The following is a 12401-nucleotide window of genomic DNA, read 5'->3' on the forward strand; positions in this document are numbered from 1 at the left end:
CCGACATCTGTGCGCGTTTGCAGAGCGTTGACCGTGATGCACGAGCCTCCCTCTTCCTCGCTCACATTCGCACTTGCCTCCTTCAGAATACCAGCTTTGCTGCAGAAGCAATCAAGAGATAGTGTCTGACTGGTCACGAGGATCCATTAAAGATGGCACGCAGGCAGGCAGCCGTCAAGGCGCGGGGGCGCGTGCGCATAAGTGTGTGGCAGGGTGATGAGGTGGAACGAGAAGGGATGCTAGAGTGGGCGCGTGTCTCTGGCAGATATGAGCGGAAAGGAGATACAGATGATGAGGGTGGTCTACGGCAACAGAGAGACACAGCGACGAGAGAGAGAGGGGGATATATGGCCAGCCTAGGAGAGGCGCTCAGCGCCCGCCAGCCTTCCAGGCGATGGGCGGCGCCGCATGTGCGCGCGACGCTCCCGGTGCCGCAGAGCCGCTGGCGCTGCGCAGCGAGTTGCCAAAGAGGCCCTTGGACGAGGAGCTGCCCATGCCGGAGCCGCCGCGCACGCGAGCAGGCACGCCGGCCGAGGCGCTGCTGCTGCCGTCGAGCGCGTCGCGAGACGTATTGGCGGCGCTGCTGGTGCTGCTGCGCAGAGCAGCCTGTTGTCCAGTGGCCAGACGAGCGGCAGTGTGGCCGGGCGGGCCAGAGGCGAACTGCGCATGGCTCGCGAGGCTGGGACTCGGCGGCTTGCCCGAGTCGGCGAGGCGCGGCAGCGAGCTGCGGCGCTGCCGGCGCACCGGCCCGCCGGCCGTCTCGCGGCTGTCGCGGCGCTTGTACGGGCTGGAGCGGGTGCTCGCCGAGCTACTAGCAGCGAGTGGCCCGCTCTCGGACGTCTGAGCCAGCTCAGTAAAGGGCGCTCTGGCGGCAGGCACGCGGACCGGCGGCGCCGCCGTCGTCGTGGAGAGCGTGCGGGCGCGCGGCGCCACGGCGGCGACGAGCTTGAGGTCAAAGTCGTCCTGCGCCTCGCTGAGGGCACCCAGCGCCGAGTTGGCGGCGGCCCGCTTGGCGAGGAAGTTGCGGTCGAAGAGGCCGCCGCCACCAGAGCCGCTGCCTGCGCTGACTGATCGCGGCTTGGGCGCTGGCCGCGCCGTGGTCGCCTGGCGCTTGGCTGCGCTCCGCTCGTCCTCCCACTCGGTGCCCGAGCTCGCCCCTTCGTCGGCTCCGTCGCTGCTGGATGCCATGCGTGCGTCGACAGCAGCCTTGCGAGCGCGGCCTGCCTCGTCTGGGCTCGCTTCGCTCTCGACGTCGGCCTCGGCACCCGTGTCGCCTGCGCCAGTCGCATGCGCATCGTCGATGCAGCCCTCGCCCGCCTCGTCGGCCCAGCGGAAGGCCTTCTTGCCCTTGTCGACGGCGGCTGGGGCAATCGAGGCCCGTGGCGGTGGCCGCATGGTCGCCAGCGTGCTCATACGCCGCCCCGAGAGACTCGTGCGGGCACGTGCCTTGCGTGGCGAGGCGACGAGGTGCGAGCGCGCCAGGCTGGCGGCCGTGGGCGCGGCGGCAGACGACACGGCGCCCGGCCGGACCTTGGACGGCGACGGAGGTGCGACTGCCCGTGGTGCGTGCGAGATGCGCCGGTTGGCGCGCAGCATGGCCCGCGGCGGAGAAGCGGCGGCAGAGGAGGAGGCGAGCGGAGGCATCGAGTGCACGCTCTGGCGCGCGGAGCGGCGCAGCACGGCGGTGCCGCGGCGAGGAGCGGCAGCAGAGCGTGGCGCCGGGACGTCCGGCGTCACGATACCCGTCAACCGCTGGATGATGGCATCGTTAGAGGCGCCGGCGCTGCGCAGCAGCTTGGCGAGCCGGCCGAGCGCCTCGGGCGTGCTCTCGTCGGCATCAGTGCTGCCAGTCGTCGCGCGGAACTCGAGCTCGCCTGCTGCCTCCTTGAGCGCCGCCGTCGCCCGTGCGGCCGCACCGGTGGCGAGCACGACGTCAGACGCCGATGCCACCAGGTCAGCCTTGAGTGCCTCATACATCTTGGTCGCTCTTGCCGCCTCGACCTCGCGCAGCAGCGCATCGCCGCTCTCGCGCACGCGGGCCGAGGCCTCTGCGTCGAAGCGGTGGTTGTTGGACGCAGCGAGGACGAGTGCACTCTGCATCTGCAGACTGTTGGCGAGAGAACGCGCCTGCGCCACCGCTGCCTCCTCTTGCGCCCGCGCCTCTGATCGCGCGATGAGCGCAGCGATCAGCTGCCGCTCCGCGACCGCATCTGCCGCCTCGTCTGGGCCAGCCTTGGCGATCTCGTCGTCCAGCGCAGCCGCCGCGGCGCGCAGCGGCTCGAGCCGCACAGCCGCCGCCTCGAGCTGCACCGCCGACGCCGCGCGCTCGGCGACCAGCCGCTTGACGTTTTCGGTGCTCTCGAGCATGCGGCGCTTGGCCTCGACGACCTCGCGGCCAATCTCCTCGCGCTTGCGCTTCTCGCCCGCCGACTCGATGGCGCCGCGCTCGGCGAGCTTCGTCTTGAGCTCCTGCACCTCCTCCTTGAGCTCGTGGATCGCCTGCACGTACTGCGCCACGTGGCGGTCGACGTTGAGCATGTTGCGGCTGACCTTTGTGCGGATGTTCTTGGCCTGGTTGGCGTACTTGAGCGTGTTGTGCGTCTCGTCGTAGTGCGCGCTCGAGGGCGACACGCAGACGATCATCACCGTCTTGCAGTTGCCGCCGAGCGAGAACTTGAGCAGGCGCGTCAGCTTGCTGTTGCGGTACGGCACGTGGGCACGCCGGCTGCCGGCCGTCGAGCAGAGGGCGTTGATGCAGTTGCCGAGCGCGAGCAGGCTCTTGTTGATGTTGGCGCCCTCCTTCATGCGCGCGCCGCTGTTGGCCGTCGCCGAGGCGCGCTCCGAGCCGGCGAGGTCGATGATGCTCAGGCTCGCGCTCGTCGTCTCGGCGCTCGTGCCCGAGGCGCGTGGCCGCTGCGTGACGTTGATCTGCAGCACGGCGTGCGAGCGCGACGAGACGGCGTTGGCCTCGGTGGGGCTCATCGTGCGGCGCTTGTTGCCCTCGGTGATGGCCTCGAGCACTGCCTCGGGGCTCGACGGCACGTACTCGGTGATGCCGACGACGCTGATCTTGTTGCTGCTGTCCTCGCGCAGCATCAGCCCGCCGCCGGCCGCGGGCGTGGGCTCGGCGGAGAGCAGGTCGCGGATCGTCTCGTTGTAGATCTCGAGGTACGAGAGGCGGATCGCCACCTCGCTCTCGTCGCGCGCGTCGTTGATGCGCGAGTAGAGCTCGCGCATGGTGAGGTAGATGACGCCCGGGTCGCTCTCGCTGCCGGAGATGGTGTGCGTCTTGCCGCAGCCCGTCGCCTGCCGCCTCGTCAGCTCGTGCGCGCCACCCGCAGCGCTGGCCTGCAGTCAGCACTCACACCATAGGCGAACACCGTCGCGTTGTAGCCGTTGAGGATGCCGTCGAGCAGCGGGCGCGTCGTGGCGTCAAAGACGGCCTCCTGGCCCATGCTGTCGTCGAGCACGCGGTCGAAGGCATAGCGCACGTCCTTGGCCTTCTTCTGGCCGATGCCGAAGCCGGTGCTGTAGAGGCGCGAGATGGGGTTGCCGTCGGGCGGGTCGAAGATGAGCACCTTGTCGTCGACGGGCGTGATGATGGGGCGCAGGAACTTGCTGCGCGGGCCCAGCGCCGGCTTGGCCGGCGACGCCGAGAGGCTGCCGTCGCCGAGGAAGGGCGCGGGGATGTCGGTGGGCGCCAGCAGCGCGGCCTCCTTGGCGCTGAAGGGGCGGATGCGCACTGCGGGGGCTGTGAGCGTGGAGCAGGGCCCGCTGCGGCAGCGCACTGACCGGCGACGGAGATGGACGAGTCGGACATGGCGGACGCACGCAGGCGGCAGGCGCCGCACCAGGGAGCGGCGCTGGCAAGTGCGGCGAGCGCAGCGACACGAGGCTGCGAAGACGGCGCAGAGTGCAGCGAGCTGCCCGCGCCGGGAAGGGCGAGAAAGGTGGGCTTGAGGTGAGGCTGCGGTGTGGAAGTCGAGGAGCAGGAGCGAGAGCGGCGCCGCGCTCGGCGTCCAACACGCGCACGGCAAGCTTAAGCGCGCGCTCTGCCAGCTCCACCTCGAACGGGTGCAGCGGGCGCAACACCACCGGCAGGCGCTCCCAGTCCCCGCCTCGGCCAGCCTTCAACCATACAGCACGACAAGCCTCATTGCTGCTGCTGTTCACCATCTTTGCATCTCAGCATCAGCCCTTCCTCTGAGCTCACCGCTGCCCGCCGCCTTGTCGCGCGAGGTGCGCTGGCACAGGCATGCGCGAGAGCAACACACACCTTCCAGGCACAGGGCCGTGCAGGGGCGCCGCCGCCGCCCCTTCCCAGGCACGCGTCGCGCACGTGACGGCTGGCGGGCGCGCTGCTCCCAGGCGCGCCGCCGCCGCCGCCAGCGCTGCTCCGTGCCCACCTTCCACCACCACTCCCTCACCCTGCACACCATGTCGGCCCTCTCGCGCGCCCTGCCGGCCATCAAGGAGATCCGCCTGCACCTCTGCCAGAGCGGCCAGGCCTCGGCCGGCGCCCGGTGAGTCGTGGGCGCAGAGGCGCATGGCGGCCCGCAGTTGGCCTGCAATCGTGCTCGCTGGAGTACGGCGAGCTGCCAGATGGCCGCTGCTGTGATGCCGCGGCATGCACAGCCTGCACAGCTCCGTGTCCCGGTGTGCTGACAGACCGGCCACACAGCGAGTTCCTCAAGGCCGCATACCCGTCGCTCAAGGAGGCCAACCCCAACCTGCCCTTCCTCATCCGCGAGGCCCAGGGCACGCCGGCTCGCATCTTTGCGCGCTTCGGTGAGTTGGCGGTGGGGCAGATCGTTGAGGTGTGGCGCGGCGCCTGGGCGCAGAACGGCACGGACAGAGCGTCATGACTACGCAGGACGGCGTGCTGGGGACCGAGGCGAGGCTTGAGCAGGCCTTGCCCACGCGCAAGCATGGCGGCGGTGGGCGCCTGGACACGAGCTGTGCCCCATGGCGGCAGCAAGTCTGCCCTTTACGCTCGTTGATAGCGGCTGACGCGATCTGCAGACCGGGGGGTGGAGAAGCATGCGGAGCTCGACGGCCTGAGCAAGGCCGACGTCGAGAAGAAGGTCTCGGCGCTGCTGGGCTAGATGGGGGAGGGGACGAAATGCGAGACATCTTCAGCAAAGCGAGACTGCCTTTGGCAGCTTTGAGGTGCGCAGGGAGCAGGTTTTGGTATTGCAGCAGATGAAAGCATCGCTTGCAGTAGCGGGCGAGAAGTACCGCTGGGCAGAATAAGTGAGTCGTACATAGAGAGAGGTGATTATGGAGGATGCGCGGGGGCGCTCAGAAGAGCAGGATGTACGCCTCGGCAAGGCGGTTGCGCTCGAGCAATGGCGTGCAGTGCAGCAGGCCGGTGCGGAACGTGACCTGCTGTGTCGCCAGTGCGCCGAGCTCCTGCGGGTGCTTGGGTTTGGCGGCCAGCTGTGCCTTCTTGCCCAGCGCCATCTCGACGCGCACCGAGTAGGCGACGCCGCGCTCAAAGGCCGTCTGCGGAGGAGAGGGTCAGTGGATGGCGAGGCAAAATGGCGGCACACGCCATACCTTGACGGCCTGCCGCAGACGCAGCGTCTGCGCCCGGTCGTTGGAGGAGAGCAGCTTGACGACATCGACGTTGAGCAGCGCGTTGGCGTGCGTCTGCGCGGGCGTGTGGGTAGGGTGCCCGAGATACTCGAGCAGCTGGGCTGTGGGGGGAAAGGTGGTGTGAGAGGTAGGCGCAGTGTGCGTCAAAGGCAGGACGCACGCGTCACAAAGATGATCTTGCGGCCTGCGAGGTGGTGAGCTGAAGATTCGGAGCAGCTGGCTCTGCGACTCACCCTCGCGCCGGACGATCATGAAGCGCGAGTAGCTGTGGAGCGATCGGCCGGTCAGCAATCGCCCGCCGGCACTCTGTTGCTGCCGCGAGGTGGTCTTACACATTCTCGAAGCGCGCCATCTGTCGGCCAGCGGTCAGCTCTCTGCGCTGCAGCGTCCGTCGCACCACAGAGCTCACCTGCTCCTCGATCGGCAGCACGCCCTCGAACTGCGCCTCTGCGCCGCCGAGCTTCTGCGAGAACTCGTTGAACGGCGAGGGCCGCTTGGGCCCAAAGAGACGTGCGCGCAGCTTGCCCGCGATGCCCGTTGCCGCCGGACTGCCGAGCTGCTCCGTCTGCTGACGGGCGGGAGTATCTTGCTGGCCCGCAGCACGCCGCGGCGCGGACATGGTCGATGTGCGCCGGTCGCCGGAGAGGAACGCAGAGGGGTCGAGCCCGAGGCTGCGGGCTGCTTGCGTGGTGATCTCGTCGCTGAGCTCGATGCCCGACTCGCCGGAGCGGCTGAGCGCGCTGGCCTTTGCCAGCAGCGTCTCGGCGTGCTACAGGACTGCATCAGCACTGTGTCGTACTGCGCCAGCATGTCGACTCACGACGTCTTCGATCGAGCCAAACGCATCGTCCGACGAGCCGCCGAGCAGGAAGCCGAGCGACGCCTTGGACGAGAGCGCGCCCGTCACCTCGACCTGTCCGCCGACGCTGTACACGACCTGGCCCGCCGAGTCGCGCACGGGCGTGATGCTGAGCAGGTTGAAGAAGGGCGTGCCGTCGAGCTTGTAGTTGAGCAGCAGCTCCACGACGGGCTTGTTGGCATTGAGCGCGTCGCGGATACGCTGCACGGGCTCGTTGGCCGTGCTGGGGCCCTGCAGGAAGCGACAGTTGCGCCCGACGATGGCCTCGATGGGGTAGCCCGTCATGCGCGAGAAGCCCTCGCTGGCGAGCACGATCGGCGCGTCCGGCAGACTAGTGTGGACAGGGATCAGCTGCGAGATCGGGTTCTGTCACGAGCGCGCAGGCTCACCGCGGATTCGTGATGCACCACACTGGTAACAGGAGGGCAGAGATCAGCATGCAACCCAGCGGCAATCCACGCCGACACACCTTCTCCAATGTCGCCACGGTCTTGCGCATTGATGCACGTGGCGAGGCGGACCTGACAAAATAGCGTCAGCCGCAAAGTGGCAGCAGCAGCGGCATCGTCGACGCACCTTGGCCTGCTCCGCCAGCTTGGTGCGGATGAACTTGTTGAAGTGGCGCACGTAGAGGTCATGCCGCACGCCCTGCGCAATGGTGCTGAGCGACTCGTGCGTCGCAAGCAGGTCGCGCAGCGAGTTGACGGCGCGCATGCGCGCCTCGGAGGTGGTCTCGACCTCTTTGCTCGCCTGAGAGACAGCGTCAGCTGCGCACCGATGAGCGCACGCGGATTGCTCACTCCAGGCGAGAGATAGACGTGGTGCATCGCCATGCCGACGGCTTGAGCGTGGCGCAGGACTGGAGAGCGGACGTCAGCCATGCCGAAGCATGCAATCGCATCACGCACTCTCGCTGAACGCCGCCGTGTCGGAGAGAAAGTCGAGCGACGCCACTGCGCTGCGGTCGACGCCGGCGAGCCATTGCTGCCGGGATCTGTCAGCACGTGGTCTCTGCTTGCCCTTCTCCTGCACACTCACACGGAAGCGGAAGCGACCCAGCGCGTCCTCGAGCAGGTCCGCAAAGACGCCCTCGCTCATGAGGCGAATGAGCGAGTGTTCCAGCTCACGCTTGACGCGCGAGTCGCCCAGTGGGTGCGACGTGGCGCGTCCCGGCAGCAGCGTGCCGAGGTCGGGCAGGTTGCTGATCTGGCTGCCGACGGAGCTGTCGTTGTTGCTCGGCGCGTACGCCGTGCTGGAGCCGTTCTGCCCCGAGCTCGGCAGGCGGCCGGCCGTGATGCCGCCGAAGAGGTTGCGCGGCAGCGTCTCGCGCCGGAGCGTGCCGCGCTCCGAGGAGAGCAGGTCGTCCTCGGCAGCGCCGGCGTTAGGCGGCGAGAGGGGAAAGAGGCGCGGCTCCTGCCTGCGCGGCGGACTCGTGCCTGCCTCGCTCGACATGGCCGAGATGGATGTGGGCGCGCGCGTCTGGCCGTCCGAGGCGTAGCGCTCCTCAGCAATGCTGCCGTGCTGCGAGCTCGGCGCCAGGCGCGACGAGGAGCGCTGCAGCGGCAGCGGCGGCAGCGGCGGGACGTGCTCCGAGGCGACGCGGCTGCGCGGCCGCAGCGCCGCGAGGCCCGTGTCCTCGGACTTGAGATTGTCGGCGCTGGCGGCGCGCTGGGCGATGCCCTTGGGCAGGCGCGGCACGTCGGGAATGCGCGTGGTGCGCTCGCTGCCCTGGCCCAGGCGGCGTGCCAGCATCTTGCGGCTGCCCTCGCTCGCCTCGGAGTCGCTGCTCTCGCGTACGCTGCCCGGGCGCGGCGGGCGCAGCCACGACTTGCCCTTGTTGGCCTTGTTGATGATGTGCACGACGTGCGGCAGGGCCTCGCTGCTGGCCGACTGCAGCTCGGGCATGGCGGGCTGCGCGTCGCTGAGGCCGAGGCTGCTGTCGTCGCTGGAGTGGGCGTCGCCGAGTGTCGCGGGCGCCTCCCAGTAGAAGGACGAGGAGCGGGAGGAGGCCAGGTCGCGCGGCTGCACCGCGAGCTGCTCCATCGGGCCGCGAGTACGTCAGGTAAGAGAGAGGCTGATGATGGCGACGGGCGAGAAGGCGGCCTCTTAAGAGCGGCGGAAGTGCGCCGTGTCCATCGGCGTGCGACGACGGCGGGACGCCCTCTGGAAGAAGCGCTATCGCGGGCCTCACTCTGTCCCATGCGCCGGAAGCATCTACTTTTGGCTCATCCTAGAGCGCGCTGCAGAGCCTCTCTGCCGGCTGCGGCGCCTTTCAGCTGCATCTCACCGCTGCGGTGGGCGGCGGCGGCGGCGTGGCCCCTAATGCTGTGACCGAGATGCCGGCTTGCTCAGGGGCGTGCCGCAGCAGCACAGCACCCGACGTTGAGGCGCGGCATCTCGCTGGCAGCTCCAGCAACACATCTAAGCTCTGTTGCGCTGCTATTTCAGGGTCGCAGCAGCGTGTGCTGGGTGTGGTGGTGCACTGGCAGCAGCGAGGCCGGCGCTGCTTTCCGGCAAGAGGGGCCGTGCCAGGGCGCCCAAACGTGGGAGCAGGCCTTGTGATGACGTAAGCACGCGCACGGGCACCCGCCGCGCTCGATGTCGCCCTCGCTCGTTCTCCACCGCCCCTCTCGCTGTCCTTCCTCCATCCCCTCTCCACACGCCCGTCCTCCACCCATGGTGCCCTCGCTGAGCGTCGCGCTCAGCGCCCTGCTCGCGCTCAGCGCACTCGTCGTCGCCGAGTCTCCCGCGCCGCGCACCTACACGCTGCTGCACCGCCATCTCTCTGCCTCTGCTTCGCCCGCCTGGCAGCTGCGCGGGCACGTCTCGCTCGAGCCGAGCCTGAGCGCGCTGCACGGCGTCGACGCGCTCTTGCAGGCACAGGCTCAGCCGCACGAGGTGCTGCACGGCGACAAGGGGTGGTACCAGGTGCTGCTGCAGCCGGGAGATGTGAGCCCGGGCGGCAGCAACGTGCCCGCCGATGCGTGGCTCGCGAGCACGAGGGCGGTGAGTGACATCGATTGTGCCGGGGTGGAAAGGTGCAGCCCGGTGCTCCGGAGACGCGTGTCACACCTCAGCTTGGTGCGCAGCGCGGCAGCAGACCTCGCCCTCTTGCACCACCCGCGCCGCATTCGCCTCGCTACTGACCCCTTTCCCCCGCCGCAGTGCCACCTGCCCTCCTCGCAGGCCCTCACGCTGCACCTCCCGCCTCTGGGCGCCGCCAACAGTGGTTCTGTGCGCGCGCTTTCGCTGCAGACACTCGACCTCGCGTCCGACGAGCTGGACGCGTCGGGCTGCCCGCGCGTGCCTCGCGTGGCCGGTGCTCAGGAGACGCAGACTCAGTTGCATGTCGTCAGGGCGGGAGGAGCGGGCACGTGAGTCGCGCAAGCTAGAGACGAGCTGGAGAGCAGCGCAGAAGGGAGTGCTTACAGCATCTCGGCTGCCAGACCACCGCCGCGTCCGCCGCCCGTCCTCAAGCCGGACGGCACGCCTCTGGCCGACGGCGAGGCACCGCCAAAGGAGAAGAGCTTCGTGCAGAAGTACTGGTGGGCCCTTGGGTTGGCCGGTTCGTGACTTGCAGCTTCGGAGCCTGTAGGATGTCGAAGAGCTGACCTTTGACCTTCCCTCGGTGGCTCCTGTCATTTCAAAACAGTCATCATGCTGGGTGCGTCCTCGAATTGCGTCCACTCTTGTGTGCCTTCTTCGCCGAGCCTAAGCTAACCCGCGTTCCTCTCCTGACAGCCATTCCGTCGGAGGTGGGTCCATTGCGCGTCCAGACCGTCGAGCGTGCTGCTGACCCTTCACCCACCAGCTTGCGGACAGCGGCGAGACAGAGGAAGGCGGCGATGCCATGAGCGGCCCGCGTCTCGGCGGCAGCTCAGGCGCCGGTGCCGGGCCCGCACAGGCTGGCGGCGGCATGAAGCGCATCCGCTGATTGCGCAAGCAATGGAGACGAGAGACAATGTAGATTTGGATTCTGATGACGAGTGACATGCACGGATGGCCGTGGGTGATGAGCGCGGACGAGTGAAGCGACAGTGAGTGATGTGAGGGACACGGCGACGTGAAGAGGCGTGAGTGAGGTCGTCAAGGGCGAATGAGGCTCGAGAACTAGAGTGGGACGGCGTAGAGTATGCGGAAAGGTGGTGAGACGTGCAGAGGGGGCCTCAGCGGCGCATGGCAGCAAAGTGCCCTACATGACGCTGCACTTGCAGCACCCGGCGCCGTCGTCTGCCGGCTGCGGCTGCTGCGGCCTTGCGTCGGCGGGCGCATGCGGCGGATAGCGCGCCGTGTCGAGGTTCGTGAAGGGCTGCGACGAGCTGGAGGCATCTTGTCTGCCGCTGCGGCGCACCGACGCAGGCGTCGCATCCGAGCTTCGCTTGTCGGACGAGAGGTGCGGCGCTGGCAGCAGATGCTGTTGCTGGGCTTCGAGCGCCTGCTGCTCATCGAGCAGCTTCGCCTCAGCCTCAGCCTGCGCATTGATGGCCTGGAGCCGCGCCGCCTGCTCCTCGCGGTCGCGCGAGTCGCGCAGCGCCATCTGGCTCTTGCTCAGCGGCATGCCGCGCGTGTCCCACGTGTCGATGAGGCCGTCTGCGCCGGCGCCCTCGGCAATGAGGCGCTCCTGCGCCACGCGCCGTGCGATGGCTGGCGGCAGCACTTCGTCCCACGGCGATGCTGGTGCGCTATTGCTCGCGCTCTCGCGCTGCGGCGTGCCAGGCGCGCCGCCCAGCGTGGCGCCGCGCTGCCGCGCCGGAGAAGGCACGCCGCCCAAGGGACCAAAGTCGCTCAGCATGGCGTCCGAGGGCGTCGAGTCGCGCCGCGAGCGCATGTTCGGCAGCGTCGCCGGCGGCTCGTAGGGACGGACTGCTGGCGGAGGCGTCGCGGGCGGCCCGGCGCTGGCCATGCTGCGTGAGGAGGCGTGGCTCGCCATGCCGTTCGGCTTGGCGGTCCCGTCTTGGCCGTTTGCTCGTGCGCTCGACGTCCTGCGCGGGCGCTGCACGGGCGCCTGAATGCGTGTGTCCGGCGGACTCGGGCTGCGTTCTGCGTGCGCCTGGTGCGGCTTCGTGCGCGTAGCAGCCCCAGCAGCAGCGGTGCCGACGGACGGGCGGCGCACGACGGCCGGCGGGCGCATGGGCGTGCTGAGCGTGCGCATGCGCGGCGACGGCTCGGCGGCCTGCAGCGCCGCCACGCGCGTGCGGCCGGCAGACGATGATGGCTCGGCGTCGCCCATGCCCGGCAGCGGCGGCGGTGCCTCTGCCGGCGCCCGGCGTCGCGGATCCTCCTTGGCGCCGCGCAGCGAGCCGGCCGAGCCGCGCTCGCGCGCCAGCGAGCGCGCCCGCTGCCGTGCACGCTCGCGCTTTGCCTCTTGGCTCTCTGCCTCTACGCCGGCGTGCTGCGGCTGCGGCTGCGGCTGCCACGGGCCCGTGACGCTGCGCGGCGCCGTGCCTCCCGCCGCCGGCTCGGCGTCGCCGCGATGCGCCGAGCGCGCCGCACGCGCTGCCAGGGCGTCGGCGCCGAGCGGCGCCCATGCGTCGGGCCCCACGGCGTCGATGCGGCTGATGCGGCGGCCCAGCTTGGCCGACTCGGCCTCGAGGCGCTTGCGCAGCGCCGGCACAATCTCCTCGTCCCACGCGTGCGCCGGCGCCGCGGCCGGCGCGGCCGGCGCCCAGACGTCGCGCTCGTGCGCCGCGGCAGGCAGCACGCCGAGGCTCGTCATGGCTGCGGCGGTGCAGCGGTGCGCAGCTCGGCGCGCCGAGGGTGGATGGCGGCGCGCTGGATGGCCGGGCCGGCCGGCGGCGGCGCAGGAGAGCTGAGGACGAGAGGATGAGGGGTGGGGCTGCGAGGATGTGGGTCGTGGCGATGAGGCGTGCTGATGGTGGTGGTGGTGGTGGGAGACAGGCGCCGCTGAGCAGGAGACGAGGCGGGATGAGGCGGCGGCGGCGGC

At 69.6% G+C, this 12401-nt stretch overlaps 5 protein-coding genes across 5 annotated transcripts; 2 read left to right on the forward strand and 3 right to left on the reverse strand.

Moving 5' to 3' along the window:
* Positions 1-127: 127 nt before the first annotated feature.
* FA09DRAFT_362999 (kinesin-domain-containing protein) lies at positions 128-3977 on the reverse strand. Its single transcript, XM_025745541.1, has 3 exons — positions 3793-3977; positions 3366-3742; positions 128-3306 (listed from the first exon to the last, which is right to left on the reverse strand). Exons 1-3 carry the CDS (start codon positions 3818-3820, stop codon positions 370-372), a joined length of 3342 nt encoding a protein of 1113 aa, XP_025595645.1. The 5' UTR covers positions 3821-3977; the 3' UTR covers positions 128-369.
* A 460-nt stretch (positions 3978-4437) lies between these two features.
* On the forward strand, positions 4438-5105 carry FA09DRAFT_335385 (NADH dehydrogenase, alpha subcomplex, subunit 2; the record flags this gene model as incomplete). Its single annotated transcript, XM_025743763.1, has 3 exons — positions 4438-4523; positions 4682-4788; positions 5023-5105. The coding sequence occupies 3 exons, from the start codon at positions 4438-4440 to the stop codon at positions 5103-5105; spliced, it is 276 nt and encodes a 91-aa protein (XP_025595646.1).
* Positions 5106-6502: 1397 nt separating this feature from the next.
* Positions 6503-6787, reverse strand: FA09DRAFT_289528 (hypothetical protein; the record flags this gene model as incomplete). The annotated part of the gene is made up of 1 exon (XM_025739946.1): positions 6503-6787. A coding segment is annotated over one exon (285 nt), but the record flags the coding sequence as incomplete, so codon positions are not given.
* A 2332-nt stretch (positions 6788-9119) lies between these two features.
* On the forward strand, positions 9120-10418 carry FA09DRAFT_332262 (hypothetical protein). Its single transcript, XM_025743387.1, has 6 exons — positions 9120-9463; positions 9623-9831; positions 9904-10022; positions 10110-10121; positions 10199-10212; positions 10269-10418. Exons 1-6 carry the CDS (start codon positions 9134-9136, stop codon positions 10389-10391), a joined length of 807 nt encoding a protein of 268 aa, XP_025595648.1. The 5' UTR covers positions 9120-9133; the 3' UTR covers positions 10392-10418.
* Positions 10410-11622, reverse strand: FA09DRAFT_332263 (hypothetical protein). The gene has a single exon (XM_025743388.1). It carries the CDS (start codon positions 11607-11609, stop codon positions 10650-10652), a length of 960 nt encoding a protein of 319 aa, XP_025595649.1. The 5' UTR covers positions 11610-11622; the 3' UTR covers positions 10410-10649.
* Positions 11623-12401: the final 779 nt, after the last annotated feature.

The sequence above is a fragment of the Tilletiopsis washingtonensis genome (genome assembly GCF_003144115.1).
Source record: "Tilletiopsis washingtonensis strain MCA 4186 unplaced genomic scaffold FA09scaffold_23, whole genome shotgun sequence".
In the NCBI taxonomy this organism is placed as follows: domain Eukaryota; kingdom Fungi; phylum Basidiomycota; class Exobasidiomycetes; order Entylomatales; genus Tilletiopsis; species Tilletiopsis washingtonensis.